The 23,068-nt window shown below is 42.5% G+C and overlaps 3 protein-coding genes across 6 annotated transcripts; all 3 read right to left on the reverse strand.

Annotated features, from left to right (window-relative positions):
- Positions 1–439: 439 nt before the first annotated feature.
- Positions 440–15,405, reverse strand: Dnah3 (dynein axonemal heavy chain 3). Its single transcript, XM_071795502.1, has 13 exons — positions 14,867–15,405; positions 14,524–14,753; positions 13,878–14,147; positions 13,372–13,734; positions 13,089–13,299; positions 12,739–12,966; positions 8,657–12,481; positions 8,152–8,457; positions 2,826–7,868; positions 2,583–2,740; positions 2,002–2,207; positions 1,036–1,598; positions 440–872 (listed from the first exon to the last, which is right to left on the reverse strand). The coding sequence occupies exons 1-13, from the start codon at positions 15,380–15,382 to the stop codon at positions 576–578; spliced, it is 12,216 nt and encodes a 4,071-aa protein (XP_071651603.1). The 5' UTR covers positions 15,383–15,405; the 3' UTR covers positions 440–575.
- Positions 15,406–15,764: 359 nt separating this feature from the next.
- Positions 15,765–20,334, reverse strand: LOC139823132 (transmembrane channel-like protein 5). 4 transcript variants are annotated; one of them, XM_071795475.1, is made up of 11 exons: positions 19,925–20,334; positions 18,991–19,165; positions 18,788–18,920; positions 18,380–18,702; positions 18,141–18,292; positions 17,926–18,010; positions 17,697–17,845; positions 17,230–17,620; positions 16,489–17,171; positions 16,274–16,407; positions 15,765–16,194 (listed from the first exon to the last, which is right to left on the reverse strand). In XM_071795475.1, the coding sequence occupies exons 3-11, from the start codon at positions 18,873–18,875 to the stop codon at positions 16,067–16,069; spliced, it is 2,133 nt and encodes a 710-aa protein (XP_071651576.1). In that variant the 5' UTR covers positions 18,876–18,920; positions 18,991–19,165; positions 19,925–20,334; the 3' UTR covers positions 15,765–16,066. The 4 variants fall into 4 exon arrangements, with proteins under 4 accessions (XP_071651576.1, XP_071651575.1, XP_071651574.1 ...); XM_071795474.1 differs by having other exon boundaries at positions 18,991–19,362; XM_071795473.1 differs by having other exon boundaries at positions 18,991–19,362; positions 19,744–20,334.
- A 134-nt stretch (positions 20,335–20,468) lies between these two features.
- LOC139823146 (leptin receptor overlapping transcript-like 1) lies at positions 20,469–22,512 on the reverse strand. Its single transcript, XM_071795501.1, is given in 6 exon segments — positions 20,469–20,870; positions 21,094–21,250; positions 21,406–21,604; positions 21,690–21,764; positions 21,877–21,897; positions 21,899–22,512. Coding segments are annotated over 5 exon segments (426 nt in total). The 5' UTR covers positions 21,916–22,512; the 3' UTR covers positions 20,469–20,870; positions 21,094–21,136.
- Between the last annotated feature and the right edge of the window lie 556 nt (positions 22,513–23,068).

Genomic DNA, 23,068 nt, shown 5'->3' on the forward strand with positions numbered 1-23,068 from the left:
ATGTATATATATATATATATATATATATATATATATATATATATATATATATGTTCATATAAATTTATCATATTAGACGATATAGGCTGCGGTCTACTTAACACTATAAATGCTTTGAAGGGTTCTTTTTCTCCTTTCTTTTAATGAACAAAGAAGAAGAAAAACACTTCAGATCATTTGCAGCATCAAATGGACTGCAGTCATAATGTATATATGAGATTAAACAATGTTATAAATGACGGTGACGTATGATTGTTATTAGTAAATATATTTATAATATTGCAAAAATATTTGTACTTTTTAATTTCTCGATTCTGCGAATTTTATCTACCTGTTCCTGACTTATAAGTCTTGAACATATTATATGATAGTTTAAAAAATACACACGACTGCCATTTAATATGTAAGGAAGGCTGTAAAGGTCCACTGCGCGCAAAGTTCCTTAATAACTAAAATATTTCTACTTAATGAATTCCATTAAATATATCCTTCATCAGTTTTTCAATATATTGTCCATTGATACAACGAATCATCATATATAAATCGCTCTGATGATTCATACCTTATTGTTTTTATTAATCATCGAGTTGACAAAGGGCAGCTACACCTCGATCAATCCAATGCGATTCGTCCAGATCCGTCGGGATTAGGATGTACAGTATAAAATTGGAAGAATGTCCTGTAGTAGCTAATACACCGCGTCTAGCACTCGTCTTGTATACTGGACAGTAATAAACGTCTCTTATGTCGAATTTAGCCTTTTCGCCAGGTTTTATCCATGTAATAGGTAGCATGTCGAACATTATCTTAGGCTTAGATTCGCCTAACAATCTCGTCTCTCTGTTCCATCGAGCTCCTTCCAAAAAGAGACCCTGAGGAGAAAGAGGAGAATGAAGATTGATTGATAATTAAAAAAAAACATAAATAAAAGCGACATCATCGCGATAAAATAATACCATAGAATTTTAATATAAAGTCGAACTTTAACTTTAGAACTTATTATTTAATATTATACGTTAGTAAAACTCTGCGTACACTTATATAAACCCCGTAGGAAGGTGCAGCGTTGACGCTCGTCTCGAAACGGGTGATCTCGAATTCGAAGTCCAGCTGGTCAATCGGTATCTTGTGCTTGCGAGCGTAATTCTGCAACACCGCCGTCAGAAACGACTGCGTGAAGAAGAAGCCGGATATCCAAAACACATTCGGTGCGTCGCGGTCGATCCACTCTTGCAGAAACTGTAATCTCGCCAACAGATCGTTCACGTAGCTGCCGAGTGGCTTCAGCGAGGGGTAAGATTTTCTGTCCCAAGCGAGCGGCACCTTGCCGATACTCATGCTAAGATAGACATCCTCCAATTCCGGTGACATCAGTACCAGCCCTCTAATGGCTTTTCGTACATTGTCCAGTGTTTCCTTAATGACCTCGGTGAGCTCATTGAATTTAAAGAGTTCCTGACGCAACACCGTGTTCATGCTGTTCATGTAGAGTACCGGATACTTGCTCGACACATATTCAATATCGAACGGTGGTCGCATCTTCGATAGAATCTCGCCGGCCAGAGCGAAAACTACCTCGTCTGTGTCTTTCTCGATACCTGATGAAAAAATTAGTGAACATTTTATTTTTACGCGAGCTATATCGTGACACGAGGAGACAGCAACGTTGCATCACTGCAAACAGATTTCAGGCCAACAGTTTTATATATTACTGTATTATATGGTAGTGTTACAATAAGATTGCGTAAAATATTTAAAATATTATAATTTTCGATGAATTATTTCTGCTATGTTTTTATAACTCTCTTTCAGTAGTGTATACAAAGCCTAAGCTAAATGCATTGAGCCACGTAAAAACTGTATATTAATAAATTTAACGTAATATTGCTAATTGTAAGTTTAACAGCAACAATATTTTAATTGCAAAAAGCAATAAAGAGATTTCAGTGATTATGAAAATTGATTTAAGGTTGAAAATAAAGAAGTATGTATATTACTCGCCTACTCCGCTGATCTGTGGCTGGGTTAAAAGCGCACCGGCCAACAGTTGCATCGCTTCCCGATTGTCCTTCGCTATGTTCGCATTCTCATGCAAGCCAAAAACTTCCGGCATTTGACTTATCGGTAAGCTGCGAATGTACTTCAGACATCCTTCATAATCGGTGTCCTCCGGCATGTGATAAATTCCGCTCGGGGAAAACGAGTACCTGCAAAGATTACAAATTATACAAGATATTAATAACGGAAAAATTAAAAGACTCAAGAACGTTTTTATTTGACAAATTTGGTAATTTTAAGAAAAATATAACCATATTGAACGTTATCTTTTAAATAATTAAAAACAAAGTTTTTAAATATTTTTTTTACTCGTTGAAAGATTAAAATAAATTAAATAAAACAATACACTAGATTACAATGTTATTGAAATTATAATCTCTTTAGAAATGTAATGAATAATTTTCTCATTTATTTTTATTTAAACTTAAATTCTTTCGTTATGGGAAGATCGAAGACAAGAATACTCAGATTATATAGTCTAAGTTCAATTCTATATAAGTAGTCTTGAGAACGAGCAATATTACTTTGTATTTGTAATAACTTGAGGATTGTAAAAATTCTTCAGCAGCGAATTCAGCAAGCGTCTGTCTTTATCATCAGTTACCCTGCCTCCATAGTTGCATTCTCCTGTCAGATAAGTGAGCGCGTCGAACGGTACCTCGTCGTAATCATTTAAAAACAGCTAGATCAACAAGATAGCACAATTATAATAATCCCGTTTCATAACAATGTTCATGAAATTAATAAAAAAAAAAAAGCTACCGTACCTGTAATTGCAAAATGCAGATACGCAAATCGGATTCGTTGAACTCGTAAGGTATGTTCCAACCGAGTGGACCGAAATTTCGTCTCTCCTGCACCACCGCGTGGAAGAAGCACAGAGAGAACAACAATCTCCTCCATTCCACCACCTTCGTGCACTCGCGGAAGAACTTGGGATCCGATATGGGATCGTTCAGATAACTCCGCAGCAGATTGTTCTTCAGTCCCTTCGGCGGCTCGTTCGTCATCTTGACGCTGTTCTGCAGGATGGTCACCGGGAATCCCTTGGACGGATAGCTAGTCAGCCATATACGGAAGTCGCGATGCGTTTTCTCGGGCACGATGATCTCGCCGCATATCCGGTCGAGCTCCTTCATCCACGACACGGCGAGGTGACAGTTCTGCAGGATGACCCACTCGCCGCTCTTGATACCGCGCTCAATCATGCCGGTCGCGATCGGACCCTGGCCTTGGCCCAGCGAGATCGTCATGAGATTCTTCTTCGAGATCCCGCGGTCCTCGGCGAACTTGATCAGTCCGGCCATCGGGTCCGATCCGGGCGAGAGCACGAAGATGAGGGGCGTGACGTTGCTCGAGTCGTCGTACGAACTCTGGAGATCAAAGGGCGGAGGTTCCACGAAAGGCGCGCCCATATGGTGGATGACAAACGCCTGAACGGCGGCGACTAGCTTGTCGGTTCTCACGCATCTCAGGATCACGAGTTTTTTCAAGCTCTCGTCCTCGTGCTCGAACGGCGGTGGGAAAGGATGTTCCTGCGGATTCGACAGATCATAATATGCTTGCCACTGCGACACGTTGGACTGGAAGGAATCCCTCAGCTTTTCAAGACCCGGCAGAAGACTAGCTCTCACGATCTCTGACCAGGATTTGTCGGACAGCCATGAGGGATCGGGATTGGGATAAGGATTCTCGAGAGCTACTCCACCTGTCAACAAAAACACCCAGAGATCTTCTTCCAGTTTATGAGCGGCGCGTAGCAGACCGGCACAAAGGACCAGAGAGAATATCAGCTTGTCCTTCTCGAACAGGGAACGGCACACGTTTCTGTAGATGCTTGCCGTGAAGTACGAATTGAGACTCTTCATTCGCGCGTCCAGATCTACCGACTGCTCGCTGCTGGCTATCGCCATGATGTAGAGGTGCAGGAACCACGGTAGCGAATACTGGTACATAGGATCGATATTAGCTAACTCGGAGATACAGAAAAAGAGAACCGCACCGTGCTTTGAGACGGGTTTATAACCGTTGCGAGCTCTGTCTATCTCCCCCGAGGTCTTCACTGCAATCTCCTGCTTTGCCTGAATGTCCTCCGACAGCATTTTCGAGGTCGAGAGTATCCTGATGGCGGTCTCATCCTCGAGTATGTTGCCTTCGGACGTCGTGAGAACCTCCAAGATTTTATCCTCGATCTCCTTCAAGATTCTCCTGTTATTCGCGCCCTCCACTATCAGCTGATTCTTCTTCTCCTCCAGCGTTGGTAGCTCCTTGGCCACGACTATGCCCAACAGCTGATCTTGCAGACCCTGAGGCGTGATCATAAAGTTCAGTAGAGTCACCTTTACCGCTATCTCAGGCAGGTAATGCGGATTTCGCAAACGCGTGGTGATGTAGAATCGAAAGTCCGGGTTGTACTCCAGCACGGTCTCGCCGAACTTCATGTACAGCACTCCGCGCTGCTTGTACACGTTCTTCAGCAACACAGGCTCCAAGATCGCATCGATCTCCTCCATAATGTTCTCCAGCAGCACCGGCGATCCCAGCTGAATGCTCGTCTCCATCACCCTCGCGTAATTGGGATCCGTGAGCTTGATCACCGCTAGCTTGTTCGGCTTCTCCATGTTCTTCACCCATTTATTTGCCTGATTCTGCGGATCGATCATGAGCGGCCAACGATCGGCGTGCTTCACAATTATACCGTTCTCAATCGAGAAGTTGTCGGCCGGTAGTCCCTGGATTGTCCAGCCCCTGATTTCTACCGGCTCGCCCAGTATATCGATTAGATTAAATCTCGCGCCACATGGTATAGCCGCTTGCAAGCAAGAAGCGTGCCACTGGTCAATCAGTTTGTTTCTGTATTCCACCGTGAACGCTCCCAGATAGGCCACCATTCCGGATGACAGTAAAACATCTCCGATCACGTTCCCCAGGCTGGCGCCCAGTTTATTGGCCGTTTCGCTCCATCTGCTCTTCTCGCCGCTCAGACCGCCCAACAGTTTCTCCGCCCTCTCCAACTTCTGCCTGCAATAGTCGATCTGATCCTCCAGCTTCTTCTTCTCGCGCATACATTCGGCGAACTCGTCGTTGAGCGACTGCAGCTTCTGCGTTACTTCCTGCAACAGGTTTCTCTTCTCGTTGAGCATCTCCATCTGCGTGGCCAGCGCGGCCTCCGCTTCCGCCAGCATCGCCTTTTTCGGCGCCACGACCTTGATCACGCGATCGTACACCTCCATGGCGCGCACCCACTTGCAGAGACCCTCGCACGCAGTGGAGACCTTCTTTATCGCGTCCGGCTGGAAGCTCCGGTCGTTTATGAACTTCTCGCGAATACGCTTCATGTACGCGGGTGGTATATTATCCTTATCGAAATTCTTCAAGTTTTCTAGGAATTTCATATCGCCCAGCAACTTGATGGACGCGGGCCAGTAGTCGTCTATCATCTGACCAGTCGTCGGATCCTGGACTCGATCTGGTTTTACACCCTTCAGCACGCAGACCGCCTCCATTACCAATCTAACGCCGGCCGGCGGACTCTTCATCGCCTTCACAATCGTGATGTCTGCCGGCTTCAGAGTATCCAATGCCGATAGGGCGGCTTCCAACGCTGGGGTAGCCTCTGCCAAATCGCTTTCGCAGTCATCCTTGATTGCTTGAGCCGCCGCAGCTGCTTCGTTCGCCAAGGCCTCATCAGCCGCCACGATCTCTTTCTTTGCCTCCACATTGACAGTATCCTGTTCGATACGGATCATTAGCTTGTCGCTCAACTGCGACTGCGCTAATAACTTCGGCTGTAATTTATGCAACTCGTCCTGCATAATTGTCACTTGGCCGGCGGCGAAGTCCAGCTTCTCCAGACCGGTCTCGTAGCGATTCTGCTGCACGGTGATCTGCTCGATTTTCTGTCCATACAATCTGTACAATGATTTGATTAGTTGCAGGAAACTTGTGGGCGTGACGTAGTACCGTCTACCGTAAGTCAAGTAATAATCTTCGCTCGACATAGAGACACTCGTGTGAAATTGTTTGCACATCTGCACGCATTTCTCTCGCAGTTCCGAGCCGATATCGAGATCTCTCAACGACATCCTGGCCACTTTCTCGAGGGCATCTTCGGGCCAGACTGTGTACCAGTCAATGGTGCAACAGTTGATGAGCGATGGGAACATCCTGAGACGATTCCGAAAAGTGTCGCCTATTGGCGACATCGTCAAAACTATATGAAGGTTCTTTTTAATCCTTTCGATGAAAAGATTATAGAGCACCATCGGTGTCATTTCCACTTTCTTGCCGCCGCTCACATCTCGTGCGACGGTCATCATCTTCTCCAGTATCTCCGCCTTCTCGTCCATCGCATATAAGTTCGGCACGTCCGCGGTGTTCAGGATCATGTTGATATCCTCGATGAAGGATTCGTCCTTGATCTGATGATCGCCGAAGATGAAAACGGTGGGCTTGCCATCACAACCGACGCGCAACAGTAAGTTCTTTAGGTCCTCTCGCCACTCGACCGATCCATAGGTTCTCGTAATCTCGATCTGATGTATCTGATACTCGCACATGCTGGTCGCCAGTTTGGCGCAAGAATTGCGACCGGAACCGCCCACTCCGACGAGCAGGGCGTGACCATTATCCTGCAACAATACTCGAGAAACGCGAGAGACATGCTCGATGGCGTAGCGAAACAGCACCAGGTTCATCGGCGTCTGCGAAACCGCGTTATACTCGGCCAAATAGTAATCCATTTTCTCCTGAAGATTCTCCAGATCCGTCACTTCATCGTACACCTTCGGGTCGGCGTCGGGCTCGATGTAATTCCCGAAGAAGAGGTCGCGAATGTGAGAACTCCTGATCGCTTTCTCACCTGGCTTGAGCAAATTAGCGAGCACCTTGTCTAATGGCTGGCGCAGCTGATCGTAACACGTGTGTCGCACCATCCCGAACAGCGTCTCGCGATCGGTATCGTCTATCAGTCTGTCATGGAAAACTCGATACACCTCGTGAATCCACAATCTAATAAGCTTGTCGGGATCCTTCATTCTAGTAGCTGGCACTAAAAGCACACCGCCAATAACCCGACTGAAGTCACGCAAGTTGAACTTGTAATGGCTCCTCGACGGCGTCGGCAGGAAATTCTTTATGGCCTCGAGAAACACATTCAAGGTAGCGTTCACCACCATCTTACCTAGTCGCGAAATCTCTGGGGCGAAACCCTTGGCGAAATGCCAGTCGAGGATCGACGAGAAGATCTTCGTCATAGTGGGTTCCTCGAAAGAATCGATACCAATCACGTGCATGTGACGAGTGAATCGCGGCGTTACGACATTGGAGCCACCTCCAGGTGGTACCATAGCCGCGATCAGCAAGATATCTACTAGGTACAGTATCGAGGTGTCCTTCGGATCGAACCAATAGCCATGATCTATCCACTGACGAAGCAATTCTATCGGCGGCTGGGCGCCGTAGATCTCCACCTGCGGCATGCTGAGGTCGTCCACGAATAGCACACACTTCTTCCCCATGGCGGGACCATAAACTCCTTTCCTCCTTCTGTCCAACTTCGACATGACCATCTCCTGCGTCTGCGGCGCGTTCGTGCGCGCGCTGAAGTTTATAACATTCTCCAGGAATTTCTCCCGTGGCAACGAGACAAGGTAATTTAATACAATCGCGGACTTTCCGGTACCCGTCGGACCCACGAATAAAAGCGGTACCGATTGGCGCATAAATTGTTTGATGAAAAAATGCTGTATGGACATCTCCGTTGTCTGGATGATCAACTCGCTGGCTTTCGCCGTTGCTGGTAAAGGTGCCTGAAACGCACGTATTCTACATGTCAATTATTTTCTTATTTTGCATTTCCAAATTACAGAATTTTAGATATTTTACTATTTTATTTTTTAATTAATTTTTTTTGTTAAAGTTAAATTAAAGATTTTATTTTATTTTTATTAATTATTTAATTTTTATAAATTCCTTCGATATTTAAAATTCATGAAACCCACGTATTCTCAAGTAAATTTCAAAAACATATAAGAGGAATGTTAATTTCCTTCTAATTTTATCTCTCATTCGATACATGATTGCTTTTCTTACCTGCTGCATAGTATCCATCCAAGATATCCAGCATCCGTTGTTCCTCTTGTCGTAAATCCAATCATACACTGTACCTCTATCAGGAAAGATTTGTTGCTTCGTCAATTTGAACACCTTCGGCTTAGGATACTCGTCGATATTGCCGAGTAATAGTTTTCGTAGGTATACGTCGAAGGTTTTTCTGCTGTCGCTCGTTAATGTTGGGCAAATGCCCCAAACTATGCTAAATAACAATACGCACTGAAGCCATACTGTGCTCACTTGCGTCTCCTCTGCCAACATCATGCTGAATACTCTTGTAAAAGACTATATTAAGAACAAAAGAGATGTTACATTGAAACTTTATGTTAAAATACATGAAAAATTGCACATATATTTAAAAACCATTTAAAAACTATTTTAAGTTCGAAAGGTTTCTCTCTTTCTATCAAGTTTTATTTTAAACAGAATCATTTAGTAATTGGGTATAAGTTTAGCATTACATAGATTTTTCCACTATACTTACTAAGAACATATGTATCTCCGATGTGTCTATAAAAGTCTTACAATTATATCGGATAAAACGTAATATCGGCTCGGTCAACCATTCGATCAATTCGACAATGAGCTCGTACTGCTCGAACAACAGTTTCTCCTTGAGATGCTTTTTATAAGATTCGAAGATTGGTTGCCAGCCCAACTGAGAGGGCTCCATATAAATCATGCCGCATCTGCTGACGGTGGCGGGCGAGGCGTGCTCGAGGTCGGCTGGCTCGAAGAACATATTCATCCTGCCGGACATCTGTATGATCTCGCCGGACATCAGGCAGAGCTTCTTGTTGTCGTCCAGTACGGTGTTCATGCTCTCGATCCAGATCGCGTCTACCGGGCCATCGAACACGATCCATTTGCGTTCGATCGCGATGGACTGCGCGAACTCGCGAAATGTGTTGGCCAGCACACCGTCGCTCCATTCGTGCGACACCGGATCGAAACTGCCGTAGAGTTGACTCAGCGGGATGGCCTTGGGATTGATCACCCGGTAGACCGTGCGATACTCTCGCATCGTCGCTTTTCGTATACCCGACAAATCGCCCAGAGAGTCGGCCAGCGCCTGATAGGCCTGAGTTTTCCCGCCCAGGGCCGTGCCGACGATCATAAGACCATGCCGTACGAGTAACATCTCGTAGATCTGCACGATCTTCTCTAGATACCAGTCGGTAGCTTGGAGATTCCGCTTCTGCAGATTCGTCCTCAGCAGATCCACCAGCTCGTCACGTTCCGGTTGAGGCAGAAGCACTTCCGGGAAGAGATCCGTGTAGATGCCGGTGAAGAGAGCAACGTCCTGGGACAGAAATTTGGGCAGATTAACGTCCACGATGGCGCGAAGAACCAGGACATGCTCGTCGCGCTTCGGATGCTTGAGCTTCAGGTTGCCGGCCGCTGTCAGCACGGTCTTGACCGCTCGCATCCCGTAATCGTAATGATTCTGAGAGCTCAATTGTTCGGAGCACAGCTTGTAGGTGTGAACTATCTTCTCTGCGAGATTCTTGGCGTCCGTGAAGCCGTACGAGTACAGGGTGATCTCGCCGATCATGGCGTAGTCCGGCACCATCATCGCCACCGTTCGGAACAGCACCTTCAGATTGTCCGGTAGCTCCTGCCGACCGGCGTAGCCTGGATTCATAGTTATAATGACGTTGCAGGTGGGATTCAGCTTTAACTCGGTGCCCTCGAACACAAATTTGTCAAGCTTCATGCTTATGGCCATCTGTATCGACAGAATCTGTTGCGCGATCACGGACAACACCTCCAGTTCGATCCTGTTGAACTCGTCGAAGCACGCCCAGGCTCCCGATTGCGCGATACCCTTGAAGAACTTGCCCATCGCCTTGTAATCGAGTCCCTCGGAACAGTTGAACACCACGCACTGCTTGGCCACGGCCTTCGCGAGATCTTTGGCCGTTTCCGTCTTGCCGGTACCCGCTGGTCCCTCCGGCGAACCACCTAGATTCAACTTCAGCGCGCCCATCAAGGTTCTGTAGCATCTATCCGTCAGCGGCGTTATTACCAGTCTAGATGTGTTGCCGAGATATTCAAAGGCATACATGATATTAGTCGTGACCATGGAGACGGTAATGCAGTCGTCCAGCCAGTAGTAACGAAGCTGCGCTATCCAGTTGAAGTCCGAGGGATTGTCGACCTGCTTATCAACCAGCAGCTTTACCACGTCTCGAGCGTGCACGTCTATCACTATTAGAGCGTTCAACGTTATTCTGGCGCCGGGTTCTAATTTGCCGCGTACGAGTGCCACGATATCCTCTATTTGATCGGTGCACTTGTGCAAGTAAGATGCCGTGGAACGTTCCTCGAAGGATTCGTACACCTCGCTAGTCCAATGTATCTGACTACTGCAAATGACGATCTGACCGGGCCACGAGAGTACCCATTCCTCCCGCATGGCATCGAAGTACGCTATTATGCTCTCCTCGGCGACGTCGCGCAGCGATATGACCATGAGCTCTTCCACTTGGCACAACCACCTCTCGACCATACCCTTCGCATCGGCCGGATAAATCTTGCCGCTCAGAGGCACGTACTCCTCCTCGGCCGACAGCATGCCAATGATCTCCTCGTCTTTGGTGAAACGGAGTTTGCTGATACCCTCGAAGCACTTCCGCAGGTGCGGCTGCACTCGCTGCGGATCCTTGGTCTCGGACAGGATCTCCAAGAGTTCGTCGTTCGACAGGAAAAAGAATCGCGGGAAGAACAGACGCTTCTTCTCTAAGTAGTCGTTCAGACCCTTCTGGATCTCCTCGAGGAGCGAGTTGCAAACCTTGAATTCCTGCAGCATATTTGGCATCGCGGTAGCGTCGGTCACTCGTCTGTTATCATAGACATACAACATAATATTGCGCCAGATCTTGTCGATTCTACGGAAGTTCCTCGATTCGGTCGGCATCTGACGCATGATATCCTCGCTACTGAATATCGGCTCCAGATACATCCAAGTGGCCTGGCAAAGCAGCCATTGATCGATGATGTCTTGCATCATTATTAATTTTTCCTCCCACAGCTGCATCTCCTCCTCGAATGCCTTCACGAACGGTGAACCGCGCATAGTCTGCGCTTTGAGAATGTGATCGTCTAACAACATCTGTACGTCGTCCACGGCGGACAATATAAACACTCCGGTTTCTCGATAAGGAGTCAACTCGAAGAATACTTCCTGCCATTCCTCTTTCATCTTCTGCAGGTTCCGCTGCAAAGTATACTCTTTTGTGGCCGCCGAAGCTATCTCTTCCAACTTGGCGATGTAAGCGGGTAAACCGTACTCGATCATTTCCGACAGATTGCTAGTGTCCGTTAGTACTATCGTCACATCGACACCCTTGCTGATCGCCTCCCAATGTCGGGCCTGCAGACCCGGTGTACAAATAGTCTGCAATACTGGAATAAACTGCCGGAACTTCTCAACTTTGCCGCGCACCATCTCGGCGACGCGCCTCGCGCCTGGCACCTCTGTCAGCATGCGTGACAGCTTGTACAAGGTTCGCCATGTATTTTCGGTCTCCTCGCGCACTTGCTCGGCATCCAGACCTACAAACGGTCCGTAGAACCATTTGTCGTAATTCCGATGGAATTCCAAAGCGGTATGCCAGAGTTTGTCGAAGGTGTCTACCGTGCTGGACATAGTCGGCAGCTCCACGTGTGGGCTCAGCTCCATGTCCAGCAGTCCCTCCTCCTCGTTGATTTCTTCGGCTTCTTTACGGATCTCGGTCATGGTTACGGAAATATGCTCAATTTCCTCCACAGCTTGTTCCATCTCTTCTATCGTGAGGACTGGCGGATCCTTCCGCTTGAATTGATCAATCGCCAGTTGTGTCGTAACTATCTTCTTCTCAAAAGAATCTCGTCTCGTACGAAGTACGGTCTCTAAAAAGTCCTTTCTCATATTCAATCTATTACTCGCCAGTTCCATCACGACCTCCATTTCCTTCGGCCAGGTGATGGTGCGTGAGTTCAAATGGATGTCCTCGTCCGAGGGCGGCTGATGATCGAACAGGAACAATGTCAGCTCGATCGAACGAGCTAATCGTCTCCTCAGATTGAACATTGTCGTGTCGCGGCTCTCGCACAAGTAGTTGTACAGTTCGACGACCTGCTGCGTTGTTTCCGGCATCTTCGAAATGTTCTCCGCTATCTCATCGAAGATCGAACATAATTCGCGATTGTTGGCTCGTAATTCGTCCGCAAAGAAATCGCATATTCTACTTCGAAGCGCGTGCAGAATTTCTCTCATCGTATCGTTCACGGTACTGCAATCGATCTCGATCATGTTCAGCGGGATCTATTATCGAAGAAATACCCAAATTATATAAATCATTATTAATTTCGGATATGCATTTATACAGTGTTATTAATTTTTTTTCTGAGAACCCTGATTTGTTGATTTCAAATAATATTATATTGAATAAAAGGCAGATATTACATTAAATAAAAATGTTTTTAGATTATAGATATAATTTTCTAATATTAATGTAAACAATATTATTGATTTTCTTCTTGTGGAATTAACTATGATTTATATTTAATTATGTTACTTACTTTACATCGAAACATACAAATTTCTTTTCGCAGAGCGTCGTACGCCTTTATTTGTTGCTCAAACTCTCGCAACAGTGGTACTGGCTCGAGCTTAAAGAAATTGTCTAATTTTTTCTCCGCTACCCCGCTCGTAATATACAGCAAATTCTGGTAACACTTGAGATAATTATCGGGACCAGATGCATGTCTACCGATCACGTCTAAGACATCGCTGATGATGCTCAATACCTACCATAACGCGATAGAAGTGTCATGCGATTAATTCATAGAATGTTTAGCATTCTCTCGTCAACTTTTTATTACCCACACACCACACAAATGTATTATATATATTATATACATATAATTACCGTATCTTCAAATCGTGAAATGGGAAATAAATGACCTGCATCTTTCAATTCCGGAAAGAGAATGGTTTCGATCTTGGGTATCGTAGCGCCCACCGTGATGATCTTGTCGAAACATCGCGAGATCATGGTGTGCAACTTTAGGATGCTCGGTTTGCAGTGCAATTGTGTCGTGCGAAGTTCCGGTTCCACTTTTACTGTTATGAAAGGAGTTCTACAATGTAATTTCTACTGTATTCGAGTTCACCCTGTATATACGTATTAGAAAGAAATCGTCGAATCTTACTCGAGAAACATGAGATCCGTGTAATCTCCTTCGAACGCATTGCCAGTTTCATATCGCACGAAGAAGTCTTTCACATCTTCTAACGTCTTCATTATCATGATTCGCAATTGTTTCGACAATAGGGAATTGACACTACGAAAGTACTTCTCGATTATCGCGGTGGACGCGTCGGGTTGCATCTCAAAGTACCGCGACCAGTCGTGTTTCTTTTCAAGAAAGATTTCCGCCACGTCGGCTAGCCATTCTTTAACGAGAAGATCGGTAGCAGCAACGCACAGAGCATCGAGTCTTGGTTCAATTTCCGCGGCTGGAACGGGAAGCGTGCCGAAATCTTGCATTTGAATTATTCTTACTTGACGATATCTAAAGTAGAGAAAACCGCTAGTTCATAACTCGATAATAAAAAAAAAAAAATGTACCTTATTTAAATTACTTCAATTGTTTAAGCATCGAAAAGAAAGATTAGATTCTCTTTTTTTTCTGGCTTGCCTATCATACAATCTTACTTTGTAAACCATAAATCTCGGATGTCTCTCAGTATTTCATTCCCGATAAAAAGATTATGCCGCACCGAATGATTCGCCGTGACTTTGGCCTGATGCCAGGGCACTGGCGCACGAACACATAAAACGGGGAATTCGACAGGGAACGTTTCGATACATAAACGTTTCCGTTCATCGGAATCCATCAGGATATAATCCACTATCGCGCTACGAAGGCTTCGCTTATAGTCATCAATTATTTCCGGTTCCAAACTTTTCATTATAACGTCAAAGCTGCAAGAAACGCACTTCTCTTTAACAAAAGCATCCTATGAACTTATCGTAATCGGTAAAATGCGTCGTACATCTTAAAAATAATGTTGAAATATATTAATATACTTGTCTATCTTACATGTTTAGTTTTATAAACATTCTCTTTAACATTCTTTAAAATATTCTTTTTTCTCTACTCCTTTATGATCCTTTATAATTCTTAACTTTTACTTTTTTTATTGTATTTTCACATTCCGGTAAAATTATGATGCTGTGAATATACTGAGGCAAATCAGGAAATTAAATAACGTTTGTCAAAGTCAATGCGCTGCAATGAGCAACGTTTAGACTGTTCCGAATAAATAGCATAAATAAATATATAATAACGTATGCTTACTTTTCCCGTTCTTGTAATTTGCCAATGATACAATTCTTCGCTGCGTCGATATTAACGTAATCGTAGGGTTGTAGGTGATGATCGCTTATGCAATGATCTCTAAGATAAACTACTTTAGCAATATCCTCAGGTTTTATTAACCGTTCCTGTTCCTTATCGATTATCGCCATTAACTCAGCTAATTGTTCTTCCACGGATTTTGGAATTTCCGCCTCGACATAACGTTTCATCTATAATATACGATGCTATATTTTTATTATCCATTTGTCAATTGAATTAGAAAAAAATTCAAATTCTTTTATTTGAAACACTTGTGAGTTTTACAAAAAATGTCTCTCGTTACCTCCCGATCCAACTTTCGCTTTGTTATCCTCTCCTTGCGTAGAGATAACTCTTTTTTCATCAAGATTCTCGCACTCCGACTTTTCTTCCGCAACCACGTATCATCCGCCAGATCTTTCAGGCTCACTATATTTTCTGGCAAAGAATCGCGTCTCTTCTCGGCTGCGATTCTTCGCTTAACTTCTTCATTATGTCGTTCGATGAAAGCGCGAGGGGGACTCGCGAGAACTCCGTCGGCACCGAAAGGATGCCATCGTGCAGGCTTGACGTCGCGTTTGGTCACGGTCCTGATTCGATACGCGGGTATGCCGGGTGTGAAGATACTGCCTATACTGTCGGTAGGTTTCACATAGCTATGCCAGTGTTTGTACGGGACAGTTCTCGTCCACGAAGACTCCTGTATCAACTTTTGCTTCTCTACAAGCGCTTTCGACGTTCCCGGCGACGGATAGTCCTTATGTTCCGCTATTGCATTTATCTTGCCCGAAGTTCCACGTATCTCCTTCCCTTCAGCCATTTCTGTCACTTAAGTTAACATATCGAAGATACAAAGGCACATTCTCTAATCGCAAATATCATTAGCAAGCCTAGCCAAAGAAAAAATGTCTTGTATCTTTATCATTATATCGTTCAAAATTGCTAAATCTTAGAAAATGTATGGATAAGTTCTTGATAGGACTTGCTATTTTATCTACGAATATCCAATTGACAGATCCAAACAGTTAAGTGACAAGTATATCGACAAGGTAATGTCTTATTTGCTTGAAATCAACATGCTACATGCTACACGTATGTATATCACGTAACTATGACAACGGAATGGAGATAATTGGAAACGATCGGAAAAAGACATAAATAACAGATAAATCGCGGATTTATTTACGAATATTCTATATATAGTATATTAAAATAAAAGATTACCGTTTGTATATATCTTCCGCAAATATCTACTTAATTACATAAATAATTATTACTTGTATATATCATATAAAATATTTGTTGTATTAAAAATATGTTCTTATTTTATCATATACGACAGTTTTGAATGTTCAGATTTAGGCAATCGTAGAAGCAATATTCTCAGATGAGATTTAAGTGTAAATATAACTGTACGAAAATAAACCTTTCTAATACATGCTTTGGCAGTTTGTCATCAAATTGTCAACTAGTGCATATTATTAACTTTCATCTTCATTTACAATCATCTTTCTTCGAAACTAGTCGACGGTAAGTTACGTCGGCGAGAAAGTAAAACTTCTTCATTTCCACGATTTTCCTCGGCAAGCCCAACATCCTGGGAAAGATTAATCTCGTTAGGAACAGGCACACCTAATAAAAGAAAGAGATATGTTTTGTTAACAACAATGCATAAGGATACCTATATAATTTAATAGTAGATGTGACTTACGTTTGTTAGCACATTTACCGAAAGTTTTTAACAGAAACTGCTTATCTTGAGACTGCAGGAGAAGCATGTCGGACAAAATTCGTAACATTTCCTCACTCGCTTTCGTTTCTGCCCGTAGACAATACACCGCGATACTTTAACAAAAAATACTTAATAAATCAGTACCTCTATTTATATCATTTTAATATATGTATATGTGTTCATAAATTATTTACCACATGCCAACCAATATTACAGCGCCGGTTACTGGGCTCGCAAGCTTTGAAACAACGTTCCAGAACGGGCTATCTCTTTTCAACGATAACATTCCGTCGACAATAAAATCCCAAGTGTGAGGATGATTTCTGAACGGTCCGCATTCGTTACTCTTCACGTTTGTGATGACGTATCCTATCGTGAACAGCACGATGATAATGCTGAGAAACGCAAGAGCCAAGAACAGCGTTTGCGTTTGTGCCGCACGCCAAGGCCGTGACGGCCGCTGGTAGTATCTTTTCAGCTCGTACCTCTTCACGTAAAATATGAAAATTAATTTTATCACGATCATAACGGACATCAACGGACTGAAATAAAATCCCATCCAAAAGAGCGTCTGATTGTATATAAGATTTAATGTATTGCGAGCGATATCGAATTCCGGTCTGCAGACTTTCGTCGATAATTTTTTATAAAGCTTGGAACGTGCAAGATGCAAACACGTTCCAAATAGCGAAGCGATAAAATCCAATATGACAAGCCGATAGATTTCTTCCCCCAAGTGCGTTTGCCAACAGTGCGATGTACTGTTGATTATCCAGAAGGCGATTAAAGTGCCGATTATCGTCGCGGCAACCACGTAATTTCTGACAACTGTCACATAAAGTTCCGTGCGTTTGTTGTTGTAGTGTTCTAACGATGCCTAAAAATATTAATATTATAATAAACTATTTTTACATTAGAAAACGCAGGCTACTTACTAGGTAGGAGATAATCGCTGGGAAGATGTGAATGATGGTAGTAATGACTGTTGGTACAATCATAACCGAGATAGTTCCGGGCACTTCTATATTGTAATGACTTAATAGGATCCAAACGAGTGCACCAACACCGCAAATCATAAATATAACAACGGACGTTACGGCAAGTTGCGTTATCGTTAACAAACATTTGTCAAACCAATGCAAACGTATATGATGCCTCGTTTCCGCTAACAGCTCTTCCAATTCTTTATAAATCGATGCTGATTGTAAAGCAGCAGTCTTTGGTGAAGATACGCTGAAGTCCCATCCGCAAAATATTTTGTCGCTATATAAATTGTGCACTTTTCCACGTGTTTCGACGTAAGACTTTCGATAAGAGGATATAACTCTAGAAAAGATTTACTGTTATATATTCAATTAAATTACAAATCGAATAATTTAATCACGTTAATTTTGTAACATACTTGAGAGACAGTATAACAAATGTAACTATATAGCAAAAAAGTAGCGTTAGGAAATAGGCGAATGGGATGCTATATTTGGTTCCAAATGGTGTGTCTACTGTGCCATTGGAATAAAAACCATAATACATTATTGTGCGTGATAAAAAGCCCTGCAAACCAAGGTATCTTTATGTGCTATTTGTGTATTATTTAAGCATGCTATCCACGATAAAATAATGATTGCACTTACACTGCCTGTTAAAAAATCAAATACTTCAATATTGTTAGGCACATGCGTCTGATCCATGGACTGCGGAATCACAATAAAAGATACGCTGCAAGCATAAAGTATCAATTAAAATCTTGTTCGAAATGTTTATAACTTTAAAATAAAAATCTTGTTCGAAATGTTTAAAATATATCACAAATAAGTTCTTGATGCAAAACAGGATAAAACGTATGCACCTCAAAATGTAAGAAATTATGTTGAGAAAGAATAACCATCTCAAGAATTTAAAATACGTCGCTGTACCGCTTCCATAGTGACTTTCGATGGTTTTTATCGTTCGGTGCCACAATTTCGTTGCCGATAAAAAGTTCTGCATTGCCACCCGAATCTATATAAAAAAAGAATTTGTTTCTTAATTTTTTACACATAACGTGTAAAGACAACGTAAAGACGGCTTCGGCGAAATCAACATTACCTTTGCAAACTTTAAGCTGATATTATATTTAAACAGTTTCCAACAACCAATCGATTTTCTTATCGCCTTCCGATTAACAGTCGCCTGTAGCTGTGACCTGATAGCTCTTTTCACGGTGAGGCACTGCGGTATTGTTCTCACCGTCTCCATCCTAAACTGCTCCGTCTCAGGATCATCGTGCATAAACTTATCGCTTGATCGTAGATGATTGGCAATAGCATTGGCACATTCTTCGTGAGGTAAACGAACGTTACGCATTCTTAAAGTAGCATACGGAATAATGGAGCTTAGATTATCCGACATACTGTATCCTTCATTTTCTCCTAGAAACATATGTTCCATTTTATGTTTAGTGGTGGTTTTATAAAAATTCTATAAGTTAATCAGACATTTAAGGACCGTACTTACCTGCCAATCCCATTGGTAGCAGCTGTTGCATTTGGATATATTGGTCAGAAGATTCGTGGAGTTCTGCTTTTTGAATTTCAAAAGACATTCTGGTATATAGAATCAGCTAATATATTAAAAAAAAGACCAAGTTCTGAAAAGAGAATAATTTTGTAAATATTATTGGTGTACAATAAAAAATATTACTTCTAAGATAAACTCACCCAAGATATAATTATATTCCTTAATAATTAAGAAAACAGTCACTGATTAGCGACGATGACCTCCATGCGAGTAAATAAGATAAACATATCAGATGTATACTTTTACATTGCAATCTCGGAAATGACTTGGTACAGATGTGCGTTTATATAGGCTGATTAGATAAAACACATTGGCCTAAAGTAGAAGGGACATTTACATATGACAAACATGTTTAATTTCCCTTCTAAAATGTGCACTCCATAAAACTTGAGAACGAATAGTATATACAGAATTACACGTCTACTCAATCGTGTTTCTCGTTTTACTCGACATCCTCGTCCATCGACGACACTCATCGACAAGATTCTGACATTAACTATGCACAATTGAATCTATCGAAATACACATTCGCAAATTATGTTAAAATTTAAATCCACAGGTGATTATTTCGGTTAATTTCTTTCGATAAATAGCGGTAAAATGACTGATCGCAATTATTTCGCGGATAAGCCTCGGCTATTCCTAACCTAACTATCAAGTAAATGAATTTTGCACATTAAAATCTTCAAAGTACTGTCAACTTTACACACCAAAAGAATATACATCACAAACACGCAAATAAAGTAAATTAGAGTCTCTTTAACGATCAACGTCGTATTTTCTGTCTTAAATTAAATGAGGCAGCGTTCAATATTTCACTGCCGAATGCCGGCGTGTATTATTATAAATTCGAATCTTTTTCGCGCCTTGATTATATCGACGCGCACCCGCACCTTTGAATTTGAGGCACGATTGGGAATATCGTGATTTTCGGGCACCCGGCACGCCCGAAAGTTTCGCAATACGCGAAGCTACTTCCGTCCGGGGAAAGGTTTGAGACGCGCTTGTAGAATCTCTTTGAACTTCCTTCGGAATCTGAAGTATTGTAGACGAGAAAAGAAATCGAACAATTACCACCGATCGAATCTGTGCTGCTCGCACGTGAAATGCGCTAAGAAAATGGACAATTAGACGCCAATTGGCCAGTTGAATCCGGCTTGCGCTTAAACGGGCGCCATTTTGACGCAATGATGATTTCCGATTACTAAAGTGACCGGAAATTATCTCTGCGGTAGCGCCCATTTAAATTAACTTAAAAATGTACGCAATTAAAAAATTTCAACCAGTTATTGAACAAATAAACTCGATTTCTTCGAAATTCTTCTCGTTCTTGAAATATAAAGTGGTGGCTCGTGAAACTTATTCAAATTTAAATTAAGAAATTATAGAATTGCAAATTATTTGTTATTCAAAAACTGTAACGATCTATATTTAAAACTGTAACAATATTACCTATAACTAAATATATCTAAAACTATACATAATTCATATCTATAAAACTATAACAATTATATATAAGAAATGCATATATGAGAATCATTTTCAAGCTATTTTATTTTAACGTGACTGGGAAACATTCTCGGCCGGTTTTTGCGAGGATAATTGAAGAGATAAGATGTGAAGTAATAAATCGTAACTTTTATTACCATTATTATTACGAAAGACTTAGATTAAATAAAAAATATTTTCAACATTATCCTTGCATTGTTGCGCTTCAGGCTAACCTGAATAGTCCCATACGAAAAATCTAAGACATCAAATGCATATTATTCCTCTTTCGCTGCTTCGTAACGCGCGCAGAATCCAATGTACCGCGTGCGTAGCCTCACCGACATTCTATCGTTAGTGCACTATAATACTATTTTTTTCCTTTGCAGCATCAATATAGTAGAGTATCCATATTAAGGTTATTATGTAAACTGTGTACAATAAGTTTCATAGTATAATTTAGAATAAACATGTAGCTTTCAGTCAGTGCACTGCATGATTGATATTTTTTCCCTTTAATCGCATAAAAAACCTGAAATAATTACACGCATTACTATATAATATGGCATAAGTGACGTATTTTTAATTAGTGCCGCGAGTCTTTTGTATAAGTTCTATATTTCAAAAATAAGTGAGAAACTTTAAAATGTAATTATTTTATCTCATCGGTAATAATTAATATCGTATCGGGTTCGGTATTTCAAAGGACTAACTTTTGCTACCTTCAAGATGAAATCAACTCGTATATTACTCACGTTTTTTTTTTATCATGATGAGTAAGTACGATGCAGCAGTACCTCACCACATGTTGTAATCGGTATCGTCCTGATCGAAGGTTATGAAAAATCCGACTAGAGTGGAATACACAACAATATTGCCTGCTAATGTCAGGTAGCAAGCGCCCCATTGTATCTGTAAGTACAAATAAACCACATAATCCAGCTGATCGATTCAAACCTAATGTACTGTCAGTTAACAATAAAACTGTTATTTGCAATTGTTTTATCGCATCACTGAGACTTGAAAGTTTTGTAATAATGCTCTATGCAGAAACGTGCGCGACGTACCACTGGCTGGTCCTCCGGAGATCGCGCCAACACAATTGGAAGAGCAAAGGAGGACACCACGCATCCCATCGTAATAAATATCGCCAACTCTAAACACGGATTACTATTGGTTCCCGAATCATCTGTATAGCGGCGTGCTATTATAGTTGGAATAGGTGCCAGTATGTAGAACAGTACGACGAAAAATGGCCACCATACTCTGGAAATTGTGCGTGTTGTAACATTCTAATCCTAGGAGAACTAAATATCTGAAATAAATTGATTATGCAAAGAGATGCACTCACTTGTATATGGGTAATGCACAACCGAGAATGACAAATGTCATTCCGATGGACCCAGCGAATGCTAGCAGTACCAATCTGTAATCACATCGTTGTATAACAATTACATTTTGTTAATTAATAGACATCATAGTTATCTATGAATTTTAAGAGAAAATATCCCAATCATTGGCTTGCAAAGGGTACTTACGCTGTTTCGAGGATGAACGTCACGAGGAAAGAATATCATGAAATAAGAAAAGCACAATATTAATCTCTACATATTACATTAAACGGTATTATAAAGACTACATCCTTATAAGCCTAATAACGCATTTTTGACTGTCCAGTCTCGGATCCGTAGCAATATTTGTAGCGATAAATTTATATAAATCTTTCTCGTATCGAACAGACAAACGATCGTTTTAAAATGCGAGTCTGGAAATAGATTGAAAAAATAATACTACGCGATATTACAGAACGAAACTTTTCTGAAATGCAATTTTCGTTTTTTTGCGAAATTTAGGAGGAAGCGTAGAGGCGAATGAAAGGAACCGTGCGTGACGTGAAGGTCGCGCGTTGCCCTTAAATTAAGAGAAACTCAATGAGGAGGGCGAGGGCCCCGTGCACGGGCGAAACGTCAAACGACGGTGACAACAACGGCGCGGCGAGGTTATGTTTTGACAGCCGATTTTCGCGGTTTTCGCGCGGCGAGATCCCCGCGGCGATGACGTTTCGCGAGGATTCACGCCGCGGAAAGCCGCACGCGTGAAAAACGATCGGGAATACGTTGAATAACCTTTAATCCCGGCCATTGCAAATCGATTTGACAAGTGTGTATATTTATCGAGCACCGCTCTACGTGAACCGCGAACTACGCGTGACGTAAAACCGACTTAAGCCCCGTACACACATCGTCGAGGTGGGTAGGCACAGTTCATGAACCAATCGTCTTCTCGAGACGCTATTGTCCATTTCTACCAATGGGCGCGTTCAGCAGACGCCGCCGCTCAGTAGTAGCAGTCGAACGTGATTGGCTCTTACTTTTAGAACCAACCAATCAACGCACATTGTTGATAAGACGAACTCAACTCAGTTGAGTCTGCCAAACGCGCTCATTATGCTGCGTTCCCACTATACGCGTCGCGCGCGCGTCACGACGCCGCGTCATGAGTTATCCAATCAAAACGTTTTATTTTATAATGTCATTTCCGACAAGATCTCGCGTCAAAAAAACGTCATAAAATGAAACGTTTTGATTGGATAACTCATGACGCGGCGTCGTGACGCGACGCGCGACGCGTATAGTGGGAACGCACCCTAATGGCTTTTGCACACAGGACGCGGAAACGCTTGCCGTGCGGCAAGAAGCGACGCGGTAGCCAATAAACTTTTGGTTCTTA

This window comes from Temnothorax longispinosus, chromosome 12 (genome assembly GCF_030848805.1).
Source record: "Temnothorax longispinosus isolate EJ_2023e chromosome 12, Tlon_JGU_v1, whole genome shotgun sequence".
In the NCBI taxonomy this organism is placed as follows: Eukaryota; Metazoa; Arthropoda; class Insecta; order Hymenoptera; family Formicidae; genus Temnothorax; species Temnothorax longispinosus.

Coding starts and splice junctions, on each gene's coding strand:
- Dnah3 (XM_071795502.1), bottom strand. CDS start 15,382: ATGGCTGAAGGGAAGGAGATACGTGGAACTTCGGGCAAGATAAATGCA. Junction 14,148..14,523: donor AAATTACAAGAACGGGAAAA/GTAAGCATACGT, acceptor CGTTTCTTGCAG/CTTTGACGTTATAATGAAAA. Junction 2,208..2,582: donor CAAGTTATTACAAATACAAA/GTAATATTGCTC, acceptor TAATCTTTGCAG/GTACTCGTTTTCCCCGAGCG.
- LOC139823132 (XM_071795475.1), bottom strand. CDS start 18,875: ATGTCTTTTGAAATTCAAAAAGCAGAACTCCACGAATCTTCTGACCAA. Junction 17,846..17,925: donor TTGATTTTTTAACAGGCAGT/GTAAGTGCAATC, acceptor CTTGGTTTGCAG/GGCTTTTTATCACGCACAAT. Junction 17,172..17,229: donor CAGCGATTATCTCCTACCTA/GTAAGTAGCCTG, acceptor TAATATTTTTAG/GCATCGTTAGAACACTACAA.